This window comes from Dermacentor variabilis, chromosome 4 (assembly GCF_050947875.1).
Source record: "Dermacentor variabilis isolate Ectoservices chromosome 4, ASM5094787v1, whole genome shotgun sequence".
NCBI classification, from domain to species: domain Eukaryota; kingdom Metazoa; phylum Arthropoda; class Arachnida; order Ixodida; family Ixodidae; genus Dermacentor; species Dermacentor variabilis.
The window spans coordinates 94,017,433-94,042,047 of record NC_134571.1 but is presented as its reverse complement, the minus strand read 5'-3'; the positions used below and the strand labels follow the sequence as shown (position 1 = coordinate 94,042,047).

At 45.7% G+C, this 24,615-nt stretch overlaps 2 protein-coding genes across 5 annotated transcripts in view; one reads left to right on the top strand and one right to left on the bottom strand.

Moving 5' to 3' along the window:
* The window catches only part of LOC142579523 (sodium- and chloride-dependent glycine transporter 1-like), a 197,074-nt gene extending 184,331 nt beyond the window's left edge, over positions 1 to 12,743 (top strand). For all 4 annotated transcript variants that reach the window (XM_075689831.1, XM_075689829.1, XM_075689828.1 and 1 more), the window contains exons 13-14: positions 2,527 to 2,691; positions 11,784 to 12,743. In XM_075689831.1, coding sequence (XP_075545946.1) covers positions 2,527 to 2,691; positions 11,784 to 11,957 — 339 coding nt within the window. In that variant the 3' untranslated portion in view covers positions 11,958 to 12,743. The remainder of the gene's footprint in view (positions 1 to 2,526; positions 2,692 to 11,783) is intronic.
* A 6,760-nt stretch (positions 12,744 to 19,503) lies between these two features.
* LOC142578281 (uncharacterized) overlaps positions 19,504 to 24,615 on the bottom strand; it is a 34,296-nt gene continuing 29,184 nt past the window's right edge. Inside the window, exons 13-14 of the mRNA XM_075687682.1 lie at positions 23,585 to 23,729; positions 19,504 to 22,767 (exon numbers count right to left, since the gene is read on the bottom strand). Coding sequence (XP_075543797.1) covers positions 22,588 to 22,767; positions 23,585 to 23,729 — 325 coding nt within the window. The 3' untranslated portion in view covers positions 19,504 to 22,587. The remainder of the gene's footprint in view (positions 22,768 to 23,584; positions 23,730 to 24,615) is intronic.

The following is a 24,615-nucleotide window of genomic DNA, read 5'->3' as shown; positions in this document are numbered from 1 at the left end:
AGCACTTACTGAAATTTACAAATTGTAGCCGGGTAGTTTTCCAGGCAGATTCACTTGGAATGAATTTTGAAGATAACACCAGTTTGGGTATAATATTTCCCTACCTTAGCGAAGACATACAGTGGTGGTCCAGTTACTGTTGTGCTTCAATTCATCAAACGGTTCTTTCTTTAAAAAGGAAAGTAAGTCAAGCAACAATATATTTTAATGCAAGTTTGATGGTGCATATCTAGAAATTGGTGTCATCCATAGAATACATTTTAAGTGCATATGAATTGCAGTCTCATCGGCTACAGCTTATAAGTTACACTGTGTGTCGTAAGGTAATTTCTTTTAAAAAAATGATTAAACATTTTGATTGCTCGTGCAAGTAATTTCCGCCACGTTGATTGGTCAAGCTCAGAGAGAGAGAGAGAGGGGAGGGAGAAAAGGGGACTAAAGGGGAGGTGAGACAGGAAGGTGAGTACCGGCTGACTACCCTGTGCTGGGGAAAGGGTTAAAGGAATAAAATGAGTAGAATTAGGCTATCCGCCATGGGCGAATTAAAAAAAAATTAATGTCTTCGCAGAAACACCTGGTATATACGCGTTCTGTCTTAAGGAGTAACCTCAAGGACCATATTTTAGTTGGCATTTGGCTGCGGGCACCGGGCGCAATTCAGAGAAATGGACGCGTCAGCGCAAGCCCAACATACTCTCAGCTTGCATGCGTTCTGTGGGGAGGCTTGCGGCTTCGCGGATTCGTTGGCCTGTAACCTCCGCCACTCAGCTGAGTCAAGGAAACGTGTTATCACGTGGCAATGACAATGAATGCAAGCAAGCAGAGATATGGGGATCACCGCGCGGGGAGAGACATAATGTGTTCGTCGGAATAACTCGCCCGCTAAAGTCGAACTCAGTGGCCTGACATACATAAGGACAAGGAATTCGATTTTCGTCGGATCGATCAACGTCGATTACGATCGACCGCTATTTGCTGTGCGATATTGCGCATTAAACCTCAGGCGGTGGTCATTACGTCAAATTGTAGTGCTCGCTATATATACATGCCTCGTAATGACCGCGTAGGATCAAGTCTCGTGACTCGAGAAGTGGCCACGAGAACCGCGGCATAGGAACAACTTGGTAAGGAGAAAACGCCTTGCGCAGGAGCAGAAGCTGAACGTGGACAGCACAGGATTAAAAAAAACGTAACAAACAAAAGTGAAACGCAGAACAGAATACATGTGGCAATACAACTCAGTGATCACATTGCGAGGGTGATCGATGTCCTTCATGTAGGCATTAAAAATACAAATGACAGAGCTTTCGTCCCTTCTGCATGTACATTCATCACTGGCAGTATTTCCGTTTCTGAGTACACGGTACATCACTGCGTGAAATGTTGTGGAGTTTTTATTTTTGTAGCTAGGTTCGTAATTTCTTGCTTGTTCGCTTTTCTTTCTTCCTGCTTTTTTTTCTTTTCTTTGTTTATTTTTTGCGACACTTTACTGCTCTGCTAGTACACGTACCTTTTTCAAGTACTGCCAGTTACTCGGAAAACGAAGGGCCTTTTTGATTCACTCTATCAGTGTTTTGTTTCGAACAGTGCCATGTTTGTTTTCCTGCCTTGTAGCGGAATTGCGATTTGTAAAGTTGGCTCCTAGTCTTCTCCTTCATTTGCACGTATACCTGCCATGACTGTTTTACTATTAAGCACCAGATCACAGGATCGACTCCCGGCGGCAGCTAGCGGCCGCATTCCTACCGGCACGAAACGCAAATCTGCTCGTGTACTGTGCTTTAAGTGCAGGTCAGCACATGCAATCACAGATAATCCAGAGCTCTTAACGAGGGCGTCCTTAAAAGGGCCATTAAAGTGAAACATAAAGTCGAGCTAGATTGAAAGATTGTACTCCGTTTCACACATCGCATGCAGCGCTGTGGAAACCAGTGACACGTTTTGTAGTGTCTGCGTTCTCACCAACAAATAGTTATGTGGTTGTGCAAGTAATTCAGTAAAACGCTGCTTTATTTAGATTCAGTATTAGGCGAGAGACAAAAAATATATCCTTAAAATGCAACAACGCGCGCATTCGTACAGCTGCTAATACGTAATTGTTCTAGAACAATTTCGATTTTGTTGCTTTCCTTACGGATATTTAAACTTTGCAAGCCATCGTGGCGGCGTTACGAGCAGACGTCGTTGGCCGCAGCGAAGCATATAAGTCTGCATGTGCTGAGTGATACATTTTTGGTGACCGAACTACTTACGTAACTTCCATAGCGTTGCACGATGAGTGTGAAACGGGGTATAGTCCTCTGCGATAACGAATTCGTCATTCGTAGGGAGAACAGAGATTGAAACAGAGGCGTTGAAACGGCAATTTTAATTCACAGATACACGACCGTTTGTCTGTTTGACGAAGTTTTATATTTCTCGTGCAGTGAATGCTAAAAGCGGACGCCGGGGTGAATGGCGTCCATATTCCCTAGTCGCTTGCACCACTTTCGCAAATGCTTAGATCGTTTGTTCCTTGTTTTCCAGTTCATCCTGATCTTCAACATCGTGGAGCACTCTCAGGCGAAAGGCAAGGACTACCCGCCCTGGGCCATCGGCGTCGGCTGGACCATCGTGTTCATACCGCTCGCCACCATTGTCGTGCTCATGGTCATCAAGCTTTGCTCAGTGCCTAAGGGCAGCCTGGCACACGTAAGTTGTTCGCCTGGGCTCGCACTACGGGGGCCGTCCCGTTCAACAGGCTCCATTATTTATTTTACAAGAAAACGCTCGGCTCGCCCTAGGGAAGCTAACCTTATGTTAACAGCCGCGTACTGAAGCGACGAGTATTTATTTTGTTCTACCTGTTCTACTGTAACACTGCTTGTACAGTTAGATTTCGACATATTTGGGGTTCCAGCAACATTGATTGAAATTTATTTGGCGTGTTCGACTAGGGAAATTCCCTACTCAAGTGAAATACGAATATTCGAGAACGAAAGACCTCCAAATAACGAATCGAGTATGGGATACCTTTCTGTTTCTAAACAAAGAAAAATGCAAAGTTTACGTAAAGCTTGTCTCATAAGAAAGAGGCTTATTAACATCCATATTTTTGTCGTGGATTGTCCTATTCGTAGAGCTTGTTTACGGTTCTCGTGGTGACGTGAGCAATTTTACGATCTTTTCTTCATTTTAGTTTGGTTTAGTGCAGAGTTGATTGGAGAAAAAACACAGATAACGTCGCTGACTCGGTTTTCCGAGCCTGGTTTTTCAGAGTTATCGATTAATCGGGCCTAGCCACATCAGCGACACCATTTAGTGCATAAAGGCACTGAAATTTTTTCCGCCGTTACGGAAATATTTCGTGAAAAAACTTAGTAAACATTACTGCTTGTTCGGGGCGAAGATCACTCCTGCCGCGACAATTAGCTTCGAGTACCTGTTCAAAGCGTCCCTACAGAACAGTCTGTGAATATTTAACAATCAGTCAACATGTTGGGCAATCAACAGCCTTTAGTATAGTTTGTCAAATTTTAGCATTTCTTGGCTTGGACACTAGCACTTTTCATATTCTAAGGTTGGCAGCTGTGCATATGATGCTTGCATGTAACGTCGTTCGAAACCGGACGTCTGGCCAACTGAGGAATTTGCAAACTAAAAACAAGTTAATTCTCGCTATCTGGCGCACTATGCCAGTGACAGTAATAAAACAATAGATCAGCGCGTCAGCTGATGCATGTAGAGTGTTGTGTCCGTTGAAGAACAAAAGTGTTACATTGCAGAAATGAAGGAACCGGCATTCTTTTTTTATTTTATTTTCACAATCTTTATTCGCTACGGCAGACACCAGAAACGTTTGCAGTGACCGCTAATAAACTCAATAAACACCGTATTTTTTTTTTTCATTTTCAGATGTCAACCTTCCGAAACATTTTGTTTCGGAATCGAATCGAGTACGTGCTGAGTTCAGGGTAACTTACCATGTATATCGGTGTCGGTATAACTGTTCGTGACATATGCTGAAAATATGTGCGCCCCTGAGAGGGGCATTCGGCGCGCTGTTATGTTCCCTGGCACTCTTCCATGTGCACTGCGGGAGAATGCAATGCCAAACAGCTGTGAACCTCGCGGGCACATTTCGGCGGCGGCTATCTCAAACCAGTGATAGGCATCCACTAAGCGCTAATTTGCTCTTGTTTCAAAAAGAATGTCTCCGTAAGTTCTCAGCTTAAAGTAAATTTTGCTTTCACGTCATTAACCAGCTCATCTAAAGTGAGCCGCTGCGTATTAGGCGCTATAAAATAAATCGAGTCGTGTATGTACTACACTATCTTGAGTAGCCATTGTCGGTTATGTATTTCACGTCGCGCTATAATCTAAACCGTGGACATGTGATTCTGGCTACACGGGAAACACATGCATCGCTAAAAACGCTCGGCAATGATGTTCCTCGTTTCCCGTCATTACATTGTCTTCACCCGCAAGGTGACCTGCGCTACTTAATCTTCGTCACTATGCCTTCCAAGCCACGAGCATGGAGAGTTTCCCTTGACTTCTCGTCGGCTTTGGTGCCTTCAAAAACTGAGAACAAATGTTGATTGCGCAATTATGCCATCGCTCTGAAAAGCATGAAGGGAACTGTCTAGCAGTGCGACGTCTTTTATAAATAGGATTCACGCGGGCGAGGGTTGCAACCCTGTTTCCACATCACTGCCAACTTTCCGGCTATCAAGACTGGCATCTCCTTCTGGCACACAGTCGGCTTCCTGGCACACGGTCGTGTCTTGCATTGCCAGACGGGGCGTTGACGTATATGGCTAGTAAAGCTAGTGCCAAATCACCTGATGTAGAATGATATTTGTGCTCTCGCATGTTGTAGGTCTCTGCCCTTTGGATTGATAGCCGCTGTCACATTAGCGACTGTAAACCGCAAATCCACAAAATTATTCTGATGCATTTGTCTTTTTGTTTCTTGATTGGGGGAATTATACTCATTGTCATATTCGCATAGCAAGGTGATGGGGCTTAGCTGCTGATGCGTGTGATTCGTTCCTTCAATATCTGCGCGAACACTGTTCGTGAAGTTCCAGGAAATCACAACAATGAGTGAGAGACTTTTTTTGTCCGGTAATATTTTTTGTAATGCTCTCGCTAGGGCTTATTTTATGTATATCGCAGTCATTTATCTACAGAACATAGCGAACGTAGGGAGAATTCTAGTCCTGCCAAGATTTGAATCTTCGAACGATCATTTATAATATTGTAGTGATAATTAATTTGCTTCTTGAACACTGTAGTGCAGATTACTTCGCATATGCTGGTGAGAATCGGTGATGTTCTAGGATTAATTGCGTAAGATCGGCCCACCCATCGCAGGGAAGTCCGCTACTAGCTATATACATTGGGCAGCTATTAAAGGCAAACATAGGTGCAAATGGTTTCTTTGTATCTTGTTATGACGTCCTAATTCTCTTCTATTTGGCAGCCCTTTGTGCAGAATATTAGTCTTGTCTGGTGGCAACGATGGCATCTCTCATTCACATTGATGTCGGTATCTGACTACCTGTATGCTTGTTGTGCCCTCTATAAACAAAATCAGCTTGCAAAAGTACTGAACATCCATTAACATGTTACGATTTATTCGTTTTTTTAAATCTCTATGTGAAAAGGAGTAGCCGGTGCCAATTAAAGGCGACAACATATCCTAAATACTTTATAATAAAAAAAAGTAGGAGGAGTTCATAATGGATTGTATTGGTCGCATTGTTTCGTTCGTGACGCCACACCTTTCTCGCAGCTGTTCAGCAAGGAAAGTCGCTGCTGTAGATGATGGATTGGACACAGTATATACAGATGTTCATGCCCGGAGGTCGTGACATGCGATTGAATCGACTGGGCGGCACTTTTCAGATCTTTTTTATTAAGCTTAAGATGAAGAAGTTATCTCCTTTCCATTATATGGCACCGTTTTGATTCGCACCCCGTAGCTCCATTTATTCCCGTTTATCGTCGCTCCGAGTTTCTTGTCCCGAATGCGAGCAACTGCAGTGCCCTCCTCACGCTGCCTTGCAATAAGTCGATCGTCGTGCAAGGAGAGAATGAGCTTGAAAATATAGCTCGACTACTCGATTTCCCGGTGTTCTACAACAAAACAATATAAAGAAACTATCAAATAAATACTATTTTATTCGTTTCCATGCTATCTTCCACGAATCTGGTATCATTCGTCGGCATCTTGTACGGTCACAAGCGAAGCTTTCTGTTTAAGACTAACAGAGCTGCATAAAAGCAAAACAATTGTTTACCTATGGTGAACTATTAACAGACGTTCGGACTTAAATTTGGCTTCCATAAAGGAGACCTAACGCTTGTTCTTGTCTTCGTTTCAAGTGGCCTTCACATCTAAGGAAACATTAAACCTGGTCGGTCCGTTAGTATAATTTACACTAAAAGAAGGAATGTTAAAAGAGTACCGACGTGAGAATTTCTAGTCATCTTTTGTTATTTACTACAGCGAAGCTGCCTGTAGGTATACCCTCCGGAAAAATCGTGGCGGCGAACAGAAATTTCCTTGCGGCAAAGCCAACTTTCTCGCCAATGTTCTGTAGCTTTCAATCAAATGTAGATCTTGGAAAGAAACATACCAAAGTTGGCTGCTAGGACGACTCTATTATTACGCCGAGTTTTACTTACTTGTCACAATTAGTTAGGTCACAGTGAAGTCGTAAACTTCACAGAATTCCCGCCTGCTGTCAATACATGGGCATCTAGGACGGGAGTATGGTTACGGAAAACGGCTGTAACTCTTGTTTTATCAAAACTATCGTGAAGTAAATTATATGACAGTTAGCCGCTAAGACAACTCTAACATTGCACCGAGTTTGATTTCATTTTCGTGATTACGCAGTTCACAGTGAAGTTGTATGGTAGGATGGTATGAAGAACTTTATTGGGGGCTGAAGGCCAACCCTAGGTTGACGGGGGCTGCTCCCACGTTGGGGCTGTCAGGCCGAGCCCTTCAGCCACATCGCGGGCCTTCTGGACTGCCCGTAATTGGTCTGAGAGCGATTTACTGTGTAGCATTTGCCGCCACCATTCTTGTTCCTTGTCACAATCTGTGAAGACCGCGGGGCACTGCCAAAGCATGTGGTCAAGAGTAATGATACCATTGCACTTATTACAATTGGTTTGAGTTTCCCTCTCCGGATAGATCCTGTTAATAAAATCTGGACTTGGGTATGTCCTTGTTTGTAGCAAACGTAATGTGACCGCTTGGGCTCTGCAAAGCTTACGGTGTGGCAATGGGTATTCCCTTCTGCTTAAATAATAGTGCTTCGTGATTTCGTTATATGTAAATAATCGATCCCTGAGTTCCCCGGGTGAATAGTAAGTTGCTCGTTCTTGAAGAGCATGGCTAGAAAGTCCTCGGGCTGCTTCATTTGCTACCTCATTGAGGTTTCTCCGAGCTCCGTCCACCACCCCCAGATGTGCAGGAAACCAGCGGATTTCGATCATCTCACTGTTGACCTTCTCTAGAAATCTTGTTGCTCTCCGTGCCACATATCCGTTATTAAAGTTACGTGTAACTGTTCTAGAGTCGCTGTAAATATGTGTCCACCGATTAGCCCGGATGGCTAAGGCGATTGCTACTTGTTCTGTTGGGTCCTTGGTATAGACGGTGATGGCATCCCGTATGTTACCTTGAGTGTCTACAACAACGGAGGTATACGCATCCTTATTTTTAACCCAGGCAGCGTCCGCGAACATCGCTTGCTGCTTATCTTTATCTATGTCTTGAAGGAGTGTCTTGGGGGGCCCTTGCTTTCCGTCTCTCGATAGATAGATAGAATAAACTGTAATGTCCAACGGATAAGGTGATCCGCCGCCTCAGATGCAGGCTGGGAGGTCTTGGGTCCCAGCAGCGTCTTCAGCCAGTTGGACGAGCCGGAGCTGGAGCTCAGAGTCCGAGCTGCGCAGCAGGGTCTCCCAGGTGTCTCTACTACCTATTTTGTGCGTTCCCCCGGGAGAGTACGGACATTCCCATATTATGTGGTCGAGGGACCCTCTCGCCCCACAAAGATTACATCTATCGCTCCTGGCCTCGGGGAACATGTGGTTCGCCATAACCGGGTGCGGATACGTATAAGTTTGTAGTCGTCTCCACGCGACTGCTTGTTTGTTGTTTAATTTTGGGTCTGGCGGGAATACCAGTCTACGAGCCAATCTATAAAGCTGCGTGATCTCCCCATATTTTAGCATGCGCTCTCCGCTCCCTCGGTCATCGAGGGGCCCCGTTGCGGCTCGGCGGTAGAGATCTCGAGCCAGCTCGTGGGCCGCCTCGTTGCCGGGGACGGCTTCGTGCGCCGGAGTCCAAATTATTTGAATTTTTCTATCTAGCTTTCTCTGGCCTCTCGAGGTTATGTGTCGGGTGCATGTTCCTATGGAACGGTGTCGTCTTAATTGTTTCTCGTAGTCCCGCTTGCAATTCTGTTAATAATTCTCCTTTGTTGGTGTGGTTGTTAATTTCTACGCCTAATTCTTCAATTCCCAGGTCGTGCCCCATTAGTTTCTCCTGGTGGGCCACCTGTTGAGCCTCAGCTATCTCTTGTAGTATGTTATGCAGCCCTAGGCGCAATAGGCTATCATTGGCCGTGCTGACGGGAAGTGCAGTCTTTATAAGTGCAGTCTGTATAAGTCGTCTGATTAAAGTGTTTAGCTTGTTCTTATCAGCCTGTGTTCATTGTAGCATGCCTGCCACGTACGAGTAGTGGCAAAAGGTGAATGCATGTACTAATCTTATGGCACTGTCTTCTCCTAGCCCCTTATGCTTGTTGGTAATTCTGCACAGAAGCCTAATGACTTCTTCTGACTTGTTAGAGCTATGTTGTATCACTCTGCAATTAGATCCATTCGCTTGCAGGAGAAGTCCTAGCATTCTAATAGTCTCCACCTGCCTGATTGGTTCTCCATTCTTGGCGTATATGTCAATGCGGGGTTCTTACTCTGGTATATATCCGTTCTGCTTGCGCCCACGCTTACTGCTCTGTAATACCAATAGTACTGATTTTTTAGCAGAGCAGTTCAGTCCCATACTCTCAAGTATTGTTGCCACCACATAAATGCTTTCCTGTAGTTTGGTCTCCGTTGTCCCATATTACCTTAGACACTCCAGATTGTTACATCATCTGCATATATTATAGCATATATGTATTGATTTGACGCTAATCAAGAACCTAACCGGCGTCGTCACAGAGCCATTGGCGATGTATCACAGCGAGCACAAGGCCGTCAGCACTTGCGTGACAAGATAAGCATAAAATAAAGAGAAAAGAGACCAAGAGAACAAATGGTTCTGTATTTCTTCGTATTTAGCATAAATGACATGCATAATTATATGCATAGATCCGCATGCAACGAAGACATCACATCATTATCGCTTACATATTTGCAACCGTACAACGCACGCGCGTTACTTTCGTATTGTTGTGTGCCATTAATCGATTATGCACAAGAAGCAGGCTCAAATGGCCGCCGTTGTAGCGCCACGCATTACGCCGTCAGCTAAATTGGGCTTTCGCTCTTCGGTAACAGCGGCGTAGCTCGGTAGTACGTTCGTCGATCTGAGAGGCAATGATGATGCTTTGAGAAAGCTCACTCCCATCTCAGAGCTCACCTGTGCTCATCAAAAGTTATGTTTCATCATCACCATTATCATCACCATGAGCCTATTCTTATGCCCACTGCCATGGCGAAGGCCTCTTCCCACAATCTGCGATTTCCCCTGTCCTGCGCCAACTGATTCCAACTTGCGCCTGTAAATTTCTTAATTTCATCGCCCCACCTACTTTTCTGCCGTCCCCGAATGCGCGTCCCTTCACTTGGCAGCCGTTCTGTGACACTAATTGTCCACCGGTTATCCATGCTACGCATAAAATGGTAGATCACAGCACATGCCCCCGGCCGACCCGAAAGCCCGGGCCCGGTCCGGGCCGCGGACCGGGCCATCCGGAGCGTATTCTGGCGGGCCCGGACCGAGCTCGGGCTTGAAGCCACGGGCCAGGCCGTACTCGAGCCCGCCCACTGTAGGGCCTGATTACAGTGCTTTCGAGCACGCGCGAACGTTATGCATTGCATGGTCCAGGGCATTCTGTGCCAAGCTGAAGTGATACGTGTAAAGAGCTGGCGCTTAGTGTGCTACCTTAGCAAAGAAAATAGAAAAGCAGACGAAGTTCTATTTTTTTTCTTTTCCACAATAACTAACGTTCTGTCCACGTAAGGAAAAATAAATTTTCCTGTTACTGCTCTTGCGACTGCACTATTATAACTCCTTATGCTGTTACATTATTTTAGCGCTAGCGCAAGGGGTGTCTCTTTCTACTTGTGCGTTTACATTATGCTGTATTATTTTAGCGATAACGCAAAGGCTATCTTTTTCTACTTGCGCGTTTATTTTATGCTGTATGCCCGCGAATTTGTCTGTTTCTGTACATGTACATACATATTGGCCTGCTAAATAACCTCATAGGGCAAAATCGTGCGATCAAAGTAAATGCATACGCACCAACGGGAAACTAACCGCACGCACAGGCAATGGGATAGATCACTGATGTTCCCATGGGAGTAACAAATATTTCGGTCTTTTATTACTCACGTACTGCGGCTCATTAGACCCCGAGAAGATGAGGTACAATCGTGCGGTACATGCGGTACAATCTGTAAGAAATACTTTTTTTTTTACTTACAGGCCGGGCATGGTCATGCACGTTGGCCCTAGCTATACTTCGTAATATACACCCAGGCCCGGACCGGGCCCGGGCTTAGTAATACGGGGCTGGGGCGATGCCGGGCTTCGAACCACGTCCCGGGCTTGGTATCAGGGGCCAGTGCTGGGCTAGTGCTTAATAAAGCGCGGCTGGGCCGAAAAATCAGGCTCGTGCAGTGCTCTATTACATCGCCTGCCCAGCTGCATTTTTTCTCTTAATGTTAATTAGAATATTGGCTTATCCACGTTTGTTCTCTTATCCACACCGCTATCTTAACGTTACACCTAATATTTTTCGTTTCATCACTCTTTCCGCGGTCCTTAACTTGTTCTCGAGTTTCTTTGTCAACTTCCAAGCTTCTGTCCCATATGTTAGCACCGGTAGAATTCAGTGATTGTACACCTTTCTTTTCAATAATAGTTGTAAGCTCCTATAGTCAGGATCTTGCAATGCCTGCCGTATGTAGTCCGACCCATTTTTATTCTTCTGTAAATTTCCTTCTCATAATCAGGTTCCCCTCTGGGTAATTGACCTTATAAGGCTTACAAGTGCGCAATTTGTTGCAAAGATTTGGCGGTTGCTCGGCTACGGCACCACCGTGCTCGACACGTAACGTGAAGAATTCGCGTGAAGAGGCTCAGACATGCAGCAAGACGGGGGGATGTCAATTCGCGACCACCATCTTTGACCCCGCGGCGGGCCGGCTACGAAAGGGAGCGTGCACGATTGCAAGATGACAGTAGAAGCCCACAAGCTGCATCATAACTTAAGGGCGTAAGCTTTGTAACCCATGAGTAAATGTCACTCGTGTATTTGTTAACGTCATTTTGGCACCCATATAGCGTCCATACACCCTCCGCAGCACACACAAAATGTTTCACGCACCCCACAGTAGCTGCGTCTGCAACACAGCCAATCCGACAATTTTTCAACTTTCTTTTTTCACACCACCCTTCATCTCCTACCTTGCAGAACTAGACCTAGCAATTAGGCTAATCTGAGCGAGTGTCTTAATTCTGCCTTCTCTCTTTTGCACAGCGTGTGGCCGTCACCATGAGGCCCACCGAGGGCTGGGGCCCGGCGCAGACGCAGCAGTCGCTGAGGCCCGACGTCACGGACGAGAATGGTAGCATGAACGGCGGTATCGGGCGCGAGAACTCCTTCGACAACCCCTCCTTCAACGTGACTTACACGTTCGAGACGACCATCTGATGACTGCAGGACCTCTGCACCTCCCTGCGAAGCAAGAACAGGGCCAACGACTGAATCCGAGCCGCCTCGAGGGCGGCTATCCGGACTCAGCGGACGAGGTGCAGACGGGCGCAGCCGCGCTTTAATCAAATCCGATGACTGAGGAGCATCGAGTTGGACGCGGTCCACCCCAACTCTCCGCTCTGGTTCAACCTGAGAACGCGTGCGGACACTCGGTGCCTGGTGACGCGCGTGCGACACCAGAGTTTGTCGTTTACGAGAACGCCGCTTAGGGTTCAAGATGTGATGAGGCAGCATGTTTCTTCGGGAACGCTTTTTTTTTTGTTAGTGACAGACGTGGGCCGCACGCAAGAAAAGGCGTGTGAGATTGCGCTCCTTTTTTTTTTAGGTTTTCCAGCTCACGCGCGAGACCAGCCGTGAGAAGTTGATTGGTGACGCCGCGAAGTTCGCCTTTTCGAGCTGTTCTGTGAACGAGTCGGGAAGCCGAAGCACTCAATAGGACGCTTGATCCGAAGCCATAACGTTATATTTCCACGCAGACTCAACACAGGAAGAATGTCGTTCCCTTACTCAACGCGTGTCAGCATTTTAGTGAGAAAAACAGCATGTCCTTGAAAATTCTGTTTAGCAAAGACTTCCTCGAACGAGGTGAGTGTAGAAAAGGTTAGGACTAGCTGACCACGTGTGTAATTTTCATTTTATTTAGATACTGACGTCACACTCTGTTCGCGCATTGTGGTATCGTTTTATGTTTTTGAACAGTACTGTAACGTGTAAATACCTCCATTTCTCGTTTTATTTCTCTCACTGTGCGTGAACGTGTGGCTCTGTTTCCCGGTGAAGCAACCATCACGCCGCATATATGTTCTTGCTGACCTCAACTTGTCTCTGATCTCGTCACTGTACTTTCAAGCTGTGAGAATGCCTTTAAGCCCGCCCATCTTAATGGCTTTTCACTTGTAGGCAGCTCCTCTCAGTTGGAATCAGCCAAAAAGCAGCGTTTCATACGCATTTGTAGCGAGACATTACGTACAGTACATGCCAGCTGAGAAGCCTCGCATTCTCATGGTTTCTCGACAACCCCATCATGTTGGGCACATTCCAGAGAAAATGACGTCAGCAAGCATTTCGATCGCCCGTCGCTGCTAGCGGCGTCCGCTTGTGATCCTGATGTTCACACGAGATCTCTGTAACATATAGCATCGTCAAGAATGACATGAAGTTTATTTCTCCCAACACAGCACTGCTTGTACAAAACGGTATATTGTTGATAGCCTGCTTATTTATTCGTTCGCCGTCGCTCTTGTTGGATGATTAACGGTTGAGTTTGAAGAAATCTATGTGACGCCCCTTCAATGAAGGCTCCGTGTCGTTGTCGTGTATGCATGTGATTTTCGTTTCATTTTCGCCCGAGACAATGTTTGCTGGTGTGAACAAATGATCCTGTGCTTATATATCGTACTTAATTTTCTTCAGTTTGCTAAGAGAGGGCGAATACTCACCGACATACTGCTAGACTTAGAGAAATCGTACGCTGAACCGCTTAGTTGGTGTTACATTAGTCGTGTATTGTGTAGTTTATGATGATGATGTTGTGGCCGTTCCGGGTAACTGGTGGTTAGAATGTGATCGCAAAATCCTTGTGACGAGTTTTTGTCATGAAGTGTGATTCCTCGAGTCGTTGACGCTTAGCGTAGTATATCGAGTTATAGCCTTGTAAGAAAAAAAGTGACACTTGCAAAACTGATGAAGTGCTTGACATTGTACATGGAGAAGTTATTTTACATAGTTAACATTTTTGTAGAGCGTAGTACATAATTTCTGGAGCGGGGTGCTCCGCCGCTAGCGGCCTCCGTCGATGAACATACACGATCGCTGCCATCTGATAATGCGCGTGGCCGCGCATCGCACGAAAATTTGTGTACGGGTTTTTGTTGCGCAGCATGCATTCTGATAGCAGTGGGAAATATTTGCGTTAGTCATTCCAACTAAGTGTTCAATGTTCCATTGCTCGTCACACGTAGACTCTGAGAGTCGTAGTTCATGCTTACTTTGTCCACTCGGTTAAAGATTTTGTTCCCGTACTCCCAAATGGAATTTGTTTTCATTGGCGCATTTAATAACGCCTCACAATATTTACCTCCTGGCTTTATGTTGTACCAGTGTTTGGAAAGCGTGGAGAGCTTTGCTTTTTGTCTTGTTATTGTTTTTGTTTTCGTGGTTGGGGCGACGAATTTTCGGGCGTAGTGCATAGCAGGTTATGCTTATTGCCGTCAAACTAGTAGCATTAGCATGAGTGGTAAGAAATGAATCGAATGGCTGTAATCCCGTTTTCCCATCCGTGAAAGTCGAGCGTACTAGTTTGCAGAGGCCAGCTCAATGGATTCTCACCGCAGTTCCATGACCTTTCAATACGTTACTCTATCAGAGTTATTGGCCTTAGGATGTTAAAAAGTAAGCGATGTAGGTGTCCGAAGCGCAGTGGTTTGTTCCTTGCTACGTCTTCGAACCTTAGCCCGGAAACATGTTTGCACAAGGACTTGGCGGTGGTCTCTGCCCCAGCGACGGACTACTGGTTCCTAGATCCAGTGTGCATTCTTTTGTTCAGAAGATTTCTGAGGAGAAACTTGTTTTCTGCGTGTGCTAAGATGAAAAGAATGTTCCCTGTGGCGCCTGCACTTTCTGGTGATATACGCCCGTACCACTACTTTACCGCACCGGCGTTGACTCGCGAATATGTAGACCGTGCCTAAACACTAGCCTGATGACTCTGTGTAACGCTCAGCATATGTGGTCGTAGAACACTCGAGTGTAAATAGTGTACATTAGTGTGTTAGCTGTACGCGTCTACCGCGCTCTCTTTCCATTTCTCTCGCTCGATCTCGGTGAAACCAACATGTCAGAGGCCGGACATCACGTGTACATTGCGTGTATAGAGAGTAACATTATGGGGTCGGCGCTCAGTTGACTGGGCCGCAGGGTTGACAACTGTGTGCATTTGTCTTTATTACTTTTTTTGTCTCCAACCAGGAGGAGGGTGTACACAATTTTTCCCCCTTTAAGCTTGAGCTTTGTGACGCACGGTCACGTCACATGATGAGTTGGTGGCAGGGCTGACAGACAGTGAATGAATTCTTGTGAATCTTGCGGACAGTGAATGAAAGGTAGAAATAATTAGTTTGTGTCGTGCGGACAAGGAACTACTAGTCAGTTTCGTAACACGTGTACCTGCCGTGTCTACAAACTGACTGACCTTATGTCAAGTTATCCGTGTCATTCTTAGCGATGAGCAATAGTTGAAAAACACCGCAGCGCCGTATGTTAGGGAACAATTATTTCTGTTTTCAGTGATTCTGTCCACATCAAGTCCACATCAGGTCTCCTCGTGTCTCTGACGACCATTGTAATCCTTAGCTGTGCGGCGAAAGGAATCATTTGTGTGCTTAGAAGGATGATGTGATAAGTTTACAAAATAAAATTATTTATAAATGAGGAGATGGACGAGATATTAACTGTGACTAAAAAGGTTTTCTAGGTTTTTGTTGCGATCGGCATAATAAGCAGATTGAATCGGTAGCGCAGCTGCTAGCAGTTCGCAGAAAAACCTGACATACTAATCTTAAGAATAAATCAGTCTTCAGCAGCCTACCGTGCGGTATATTATGGTCAGCAATGTTCCGACGACCTCAATTATTCGTTTGTGACTGCACAATGACGTGACAGTTGTTCCGCACTTACGTGCTGGCGCAAACACAAACTCATCGCACTGAGCGCAACAGAAAATTTGAGCATCAAGTGGCAAACGCGTGTCACGCCTAAAGATTTGAAACGGCAAATCGCAGCTTGTGGACAAACCACTATCGAGTGTGCTTGAGAGGCTCGTGGCGTGCAAACTTCGAAAATGCTTTGAATTGCTGTGGATAAGTTGCTTGGCTTAGTTTATTACGTGCTGCATTGTCGGCGCTTTGGCACGAACCAAGACGGGCGCGATGTTGTTTTACGGTCTAGCACTCTTGGATTCATGTCAGTTTGCCAGGTACAGTTTAATCTCTACTCGTTTATAGCCGCAGCACCTACGCGAAACTCATCCAAAACACCGCGCCCGCTTGAGTTCGTAATGCTGCTGCTGCTGCTGCTGCTGCTGCTGCTGCTGCTCGGAACCCGGACTCTCTAAGCAATATCAACAGCATCAAAAAAAAAACGAAACATTGGGCAACGGCTGTCAGCGCTCGTACCGATGCTGTTGCTGTTGCGTTGGCTGGTCAATCAAGCTGTGCCGTAGTTGTGTAACACGAGTCTTGCCGAAGCCTAGGGCACGCCTACTTCAGCCCTTCCTATTTCTCCTCCTCCTGGAATATAGTCTTTCATGAGGGGCGCGGCGAGTGGCGTTGTTTCGCCAGCGGGAGGGGCCCGTGCTGTGACGGGCCCGTGGGCAAGTCGGGATCGATCTCCTTCCGTCTATATACTGTCGTACCTAACACTCGCTTCACAACACTCATCGCTGCATCAGATCGAGCGCATGCGCATACTCCGTCTCTCTCTCTCCGTGTCCAGTGCGACGTCTCGACGTCGCCGCGTGCGTGCCGGACAGCCCGCTTCGAGATCGGCACTGAAGGTCCGACTTTGCGAGATCACGGCACGACGCTGGCAATTTCGGAGGCCAAGCTTAAAGGGATGCTAGTTCAGACTCGTCGGTTCCATATATTTTCGAAACACTGGATTTCCTTCTCAAGGGGAAGTTGGTTAGTAGAGGAGGGAGTCGAAACTAATTATTCCATTTGGAAATGTCGCACCAAATCAGGCCGCTGATTAAGACAGTTTCGACGTTAGTGATTTCATGGTATTATTGCGCTTTTGAACCGTTCTTATGCATGAAAAGTTCATAAACGTTGTCCTGCTTATGCTTGCGCACCTTCACGTGCAACCTAATTTTGCTTAGTTCATAAAGAATCGGCCATTCCGAGACAGACAAAGTCAAAGTTTGGGACGTCAAGGAACCATCCTGCAGAAATTTTCAAGTAGCGTCGCCCGCGCGGTCCGTCGTTTTTGCGTCCGTTGTAGCTTATCGACCATCCGCTTACGGTGCGAATAATAAGTACAGTACTCAAGAGTGCAATGGGCTCACCCAGCTTCGCCTGAAATTTCTCTTTGGCCTCCCTTTAAGGTGAAGGCGCACGCTAGCCCTCGGCTTTTGCTCGCCGCCCTCGTGAGCGCTCGGTGTAGAACTGCGAGTCGTTGGTGCAGATGTTGGCGCCCTTGCGCGTCGTTGCGCATGGTGGCAACGTTCTTGGCGGAAGCGGGTGTCCGACAGCAGTTATGGTAAAGAAAAATTGAAAGCGAAGCCGTCAGTGAGCACGAGGGTGAAGTTGGCGCTGTAAATCTCACGTGTACCTTGTACCACTGAAGGCGAGGACGGCATTTATAGTTGGGTTTTCAATTTGAAATTTCACTTTCAGTCGTCGAAAACAAGGTTTCGTGTGTGTCCTCCTTATTAGGTGTTTTGCTCTGAGGGAGTAGCTAACTCTAAAGGTTGGTGGCCAAACTGAGCTGACCTTCATAAGCGATATATATATATATTATATATATATATATATATATATATATATATAAATATATATATATATATATATATATATATATATATATATATATATATATATATATATATATATATATATCGATTCGCCTTGGTAAGCTAACCAGTTTAAACATTGCCGATTATGTCGAACCCTTCAGAGTTTTCATACACCACAGCGGGTTTGCGGAAGTTATCGAGATAAGAACCTCCATGAAGCCATTTCTCTATTTAATTACTCGCTATGAAACACTTCATTTCAGTCTATTCAACGCTCACTTGCAATTGTGTCTGTGTACCCTAAAAAGCTGTTTGCTCCATAGCTTTATTTCTCTCATCCAATGCCTCAATTCTGCTACGGTCACGTGCGGCATCCCAGCGCTCTTCTAGCCATTGACGCAGCAAGGTGACGTCATCAGCCGCGCTCGCCGCAGCTGCCTTGTCGGCGGCGCAAGGAGCGACGAGCACTCATTGAGGACAGCACGAGACGTGTAAATAGGCAAACACCACAAGGCGGTCGCACGCAATATATGGACGGAACGCAAGGTGTCCTTGCTGGATCGTGTGATAACGTGTACATAGAACCTTTCAGCTCACCGTCAGCTACAATTAGATGAAAACTGCGTCGAAGTGTGTAGGCTGAAGGCACCTCGCTTGTTTTTTTGGTCGATATTTTGCTGCAGCCCCACCGTGACGATTCCGTATGCATTTCCGCGTAATTGTGTAGAGATTGTTATTAGGCTATTTCGTGCACCTTTGCTTTACAGTAAGTTTAGCGCGAAGTAGATGACCTCACATGCAAGGAAACGCTGGAGGAACGCCGAAGTGTTTTTCAGTTGACAAACAGTTTTAGTTACCGTTCGCCCTTCGTGTGTTTGTTGGTGTGGTCGCTTGCTTCGTACAAAAGTAATCTAAAAATTATTTTCATATGTATTTTAAGCCATTCGCACAGATATTTTCTTTCTTTTAATTTACTCAGCGTTCACGACATTCCCGCATGAATTCTATAGGAAATAGCCGTGATAATGCATACGAAACCGTTTTGGTGCGGGGAGGTACACGTGTGAAAAAAAATACATATATGTATAAAGACCAGATCGTTGACTGTTTTTGAGAGTCTCTAACGGAGATATAGAACGTTGGAAATTTGAGGTGACACTAAATGCAAGAAGTTTATTTTTGAAGAGTATTGTCGTTATGTCTAACGGGTTTCATTCGCGCAAGTATAATGTTGATTCTCTTACGGTTCAATTAGCGTTTCTTTTGTGCGGACACCTTTCTTTAGGTATCTGAACAAAGTGATCGGCGAAGTTTTTGAAGTTTTGTTTAGCTTTCTATCATTCGTTGAATGCTCTGTCATCCGGCTGGATTTTGGCAAATTCAACCCTTTCCGTTAATGATTTCATATTCACAGTACAACACAGACATCAATCGCGATTGGTGGACAGATTGGTCGCGGATGTCGTACTTGTTTTCGCCGCTGCGATTGGATTCTGTTTCTCTTGAAAAGAGGTGCCTTTTGTGACTCTGTGTGAGCCAGCGTTGTTGTTGAACCGCTGTGAGCACGTGTACATTGGAAATGATACATCTGTACCTTGAGTTTGATAGCCGAATAAAACGAGATAAAAAAAGGGAGCCTGGCCAATGTCGTACACCTGAAATGAAAATTTTTGCAGGTGGACAATCATTCAACACAGCAACAGAAGTGAGGAGGAGTTTATTTTACACAGGTAATGAAGGTGCTCGTGAGTACAACCAATGATAAGGTGTAACCCGTTCACCCCGGTTTGCAACGCCGAGCAAACGAACCAGCGTTTTCCCTGACTTTACGGTAAATTCTCGGTGGGCTTCGTATGCAGTTCTACAAAAGCGCGACCGTACCCTTGCAAAATAAAGCAACTATTTGTTAAGCTGACTACGTTATTCCGGGCGCATGAACATCTTAATCACCACTAAGAAATCACCACGTAGCAATAACATCAGCGGCCGAAAGATCTATGGTGTAGGGTTCACGTCTGCATAGGGCAGCGAACTGCACAGAGGTCTATGCTTCGTTAGTGGCAAATAAGCATCATCGGACAAGGAAGTCTTCGAAATATAAGCCAGACGCCCAACTCTACCTTCGATGGAACAACTTTCTCGTTCAGCCGTATTGATTTGCGTCTCTGCTAATAGAAAGCGACGATTATGACATTAACATAAACTAATACCGGAGGAATCTATAAAAATTTAGCTCTGACAGCCAGTTTGTGCTCCATCGCATAAGGAACCAAATGTCGTCTCTCAAAGCTCGCGGTCAACGTGTCCGTACAGGCTGCGTGAGTTATGCCTCGGTGAAATAAGCCGCCTGCCCGCGCGAAATCGCAAGAATCTTCGCTCAAAATGTCACAAATGAACATAACCGATTGATTTGGACTGCGCTTGTTGCGATGAACTGCATGCCGAGTGTTATTTTGTACTGCACATTGTTATTTTGTATTACTTTTGTAACGTAGTGATCTCCGAACGCCCTTGCGTTTAGGTGACTGCGAAAGTTACGTCATGCAGACATGGGCTAATTATGCGTGAACGAACAGCGTACTGTGAATCTAGCAATAAAAAAATGGCTTTGTGCAAAATGAAATGGGTAGATACGGGCGCTAAAGAAGAGCGCATGCAAACGTTCCTGTTAGAACTTTACCCTGGCTAATAATTTGATTGTTGCATGTAGCGCGTTCAACTTTCTCTTTCGGCCTAAGCGTTATTCGTAATGTCGGGAAAATGGGTTCTGACAAAGCAGTAGTATTATACAACCACCACATCAACTACTATGATTCATTTAATACTAGCAACCCAGCAAGAGGACCAGTGAGATACGGAGCGAGCTTGAAAAGGTAAGCAACAACACCCACGCTAACACAATACACTTATATGCAGCATTGATTGCTTCGAAATTTGAAGCACGCCATCTTCTTGCAACTGCTTACGTCAATAAATACGACACTTCAAAGAAGGGTGCGAACAGAGGAGCCGGATTACTGTTAGTCACTGTCATATAAAGCCAGCGCTCAGGCAATGAAACCAAGGTAAACATGCGGTAAATTGCCTGTTTTACTTAAGATGTAGAAATGATAAACTAAATGGAAATTAAAGTGAGCGAGAGAACAACTAGCCGCCGGTGGCCGACGAACCCAGGTTTCCTCATTACGCCAGCGATACTCGTAGCAATCGAGCTACGGCGGCGCCGTTTCCTTATCTACTTTATCGCATATTGTATACGTACTAGATCCAGCCCTGGTATTGTTAGCGCTGCAGTTCACGACCATGGCGGCAGATGTGCAACATGCTTTCTACCTCAGGTGTCACGTAATACACGAACTTAGGAGAAGACAACTGGCCAATAAGCCGTCGTATGATACCCGAAGGCGTCATAGCTTCGCGAATCTATAGCATCGCTATGTGATGAGCGAGAAGAAGGGGAACCGAGGGGGCCCGATTTTCGTTAATCAATATGATTCGAAGCCAACAGACAACAAAAGCAAGAAAAGCGTAAGGTAAACTAGTTGTTCATTGGAATGTACAAACTTTAAATTAAAGGCAAATGAAAGTGGACGAAAAAACAACTCCACTGTGTTTTTTAACACCTGTGTTGTGCTGACCCTGATGTAGTTGTAGATTCTCACTCCCTTTATTTTTTTACTTTTATGTTAGCCTTTTCCACCAGTGCAAGGTGGAAAACTGAATAGTCTCGTCTGTATAACCTGAATAGTTTTGTTTTCTTATTTATCCCTCTATCTGTCAAAATACTACTCTGAAGAGCACTTTCCATCTAAGGAGAACAACAAGGGTGCTACAATAGCAAAAGTAGTTTTGGAATGTTGTACAGACGTTCTCGCTTTCCTTATTTATCGCTCCAACGGCAATCATCAAGTTTGATCCAGCACGGATTTATTCACTTTGATGTACCCACTGAACAGATATGTATTTACGTGCCAAAGGTCAATAACAAAGGTGCGAGTTCGTCAGTTTGTCCTAAGTCCATCCCGATTTAATAGTTTTCACTCTCATTTTAAGGACTATGCTCACTCAAAAGTCTTGCTGTATATGTCCTGACAACTTTGGGCATAGTTATTCGACGCCTTGATAGTACAGTGCCTGCATGTTTATGCTGGCGTTATCAACGAAACAAGAGAAGCTGCAGCAGTGACCAGGTCCTGTTCTAGTGACAAAGTGTCAATTATGGTGATCTCCGACATCATTTTGCGCAGTCAGTAATGTTGCTTCAGGTTTTTTTTAAATATTTCGTGGGAACATAACTCGCACAGGATCACATAACAAAACGGGTGACAAAAGTCTGCTTTTGCTACGGCGCTCGCGCAGATCCCGCTACTGTAATATCGTAGCTGCTTCTCACTACCAGTTCTAGGTTTATCTGCTTTACACTGATCTCGTCATAATTGGTAAATAGCTCAAAGCCCCAATCCACCTGATTTGTCGACGGGTAATGGCGACACTTATGTGTTCAGCAAATGTTTGAAATCGGCATCCGCGACGGAGACAAGATCCATTTTATTTATGCAGCTTGCCCGAAAGTCATTCTTGTTCTCAGTATTAGTACAATTCTTTGCAAAAAAGAAGATGCAAGTTCATTAGCACTCGCAGTGTGCATACTAAGCAGCCTCCTGAACCTCCCTCACACGCACGTCTGTAGCGCACCTTACTGCTTAAACAAATTAATACCTCTTATTGAATCGAAGGTGGTTCCTAACTTGTGCGAGAAATGGAATACGACTGGAAATACCAACAAATATCAGCGCCTTACCGTTACCTATTGTTCATGGGCCAAAGCCCTTTGCAATGCCCTCGGATCCAAACTTGGAGCATGTGCTGTTTTGAGTCAGCGTGCTCGCTGTCTGCTGCAACAGCTCTAATAGCTTTTCTGCGTAGCCTACCGGGCTCAGCCTGGTTAAGCTCCCTTCCCTTATGACTTCCCTCTCTTTCTCTCTCTGCGTAGCGTACGGCGAAATAGAGCCTGCAGAGCGGGCCCCTCAAACACGCTTGTGTCTTCGCTCAGCCTTATGCGAAGCTCTCGCCGTTCTGCGTCCTTTGTGCTACGCTGAATTTCTGCAGCTCGCCGCGGATGGCGCTAAGCATAGCTTGGGTCGAATCTCGGACGCTAGAAGTCATGGGAGATTGCTCGCCAGGGTCTGTCCTCCGGGAACGCATCGAATCGTCGTCCCGGCTTAACCTGCAGTCCTGTAAGAAAAGTTTGCAAGCAGGACAGCTTAGACACGCACTGTACAGCAGGAAACGTAGACTGACTCCCCTTTACTAGAGCGGCTAGAGTTACTATTTTATTTTTTCAGTCATACTACTAATGATGCAGAGAATAAGCATGAAGTGGGAAGGTCGAGTTGGAGGCCCGGAAACGGGGGTGGGTTAGGTTTTCTTAAGCTTTTCCAATAATTTTGTCTTTATTATATCTCATGACAAGTGTATACAAATATGTTGGAACATTAGGAAGACAGCACCTCTTTATTGAATAATATAGTAATAATGAAAGGGAATAGCCGCGACTAGAAGCGCTTCCATAAAATATTTTGTTGCTCCATTCAACTTTGCCGATGGTCGTAATCGTTGCAGCTGAGGGCTCCTTTTATGTACCAAATCTCCCTACGATTTAAATAACGACAGAATACTTAGTTTATTCATGGCATCGGTACAGTTTCTATGGCGTAGCGCCTCCGAGCATAAAGCCTCTAGCTTGACGACCAGTCATGGCGGCCGCATTTCGATGGCGCCGAACGCAGAAGCGCTCGTGCACACTGGATTTGGGGCATGTTACAGTAATCGCTTGAGTGAAAGTTAGTCCAGAGCCATACATTCTTTCGCCTCTTACGGCCCAGGTGTCGCGTCAGAAAGTGAGAACCTAATGAACCGGGAAATCAGTCAACAGATCAATCGATTCATCAGTCGAATCGATCAATCGAAATCGCAAGACCAATGTACGAAGAGAGCAGCCAAGCCGGGGATCGAACAAAAGGCTTGAGTCTGTATAACTCAATAGACTGACCAGGAAAGAAGTTTGTGCGGCAGCTTCCGACGTCTTGTAGATCGACCACACCACTCGGGGCTTTCCAGAGGAGGCCAGATCGGTGGTCTGCGTCGGCGCATCCTTCTTCTCCGGCTCTTCCGGCTCTTCCGGCGAGAAAGACAATCTGCAGTGAGTAGCAAAAAAAAGTGCGGAACATGTTCGATTGAGCAACTAGCCCACCAGCAACTAGCCCACCACAAACTTTCAGCTTCAGGCTTTATATTCCTTGTTCCCTATACATGCAAAAACACGTGAAATGTAAAAACAATCTAGCTAGGCTGCAATCACTGAATACTTTTAAAAGAAAATCATTGCATTTCTGCTCAAGTGTAATCTCGGTCACAAAGACGGCAGGTCTGTTTGAATTTGTTGCACTTTCTGCACCGAGAGCACTTTCGTCTTTCTGATCCGAGAGTGGATCACTTCCAGTGCAGCGCGCTCCACCTGCACCACGCTCTTCTATTTGATTTCGTGCAAGAGCCAGTTCAGCGTGAATAACGCGGCCCCCCTGCGCTCAGTACTTTAGAAGTGTAGGAAGAAACAGAGTGAAAGCAAGGAGAGGAATATAATATAATATTTGGGGTTTTACGTGCCAAAACCACTTTCCGATTATGAGGCACGCCGTAGTGTAGGACTCCGGAAATTTTGACCACCTGGGGTTCTTTAACGTGCACCTAAATCTAAGCACACGGGTGTTTTCGCATTTCGCCCCCATCGAAATGCGGCCGCCGTGGCCGGGATTCGATCCCGCGACCTCGTGCTCAGCAGCCCAACACCATAGCCACTGAGCAACCACGGCGGGTCAAGGAGAGGAAAGGCAGAGAGGTCAGCCAAGTGAGTACTGAGTGCATGTACTAAAACCGGTGCACTTCAAGTACTGTACTAGTGCACGACTCGCTTTTTGTGCCAGTGACGGATGTGGCCACGGTACGAATATCTTTGTCTCAGAGAACGGTGTTGAGCCCAGTCGGTTTAAAGTTGTCCGCAGAGAGGGGCGTTGTACGTCCTAG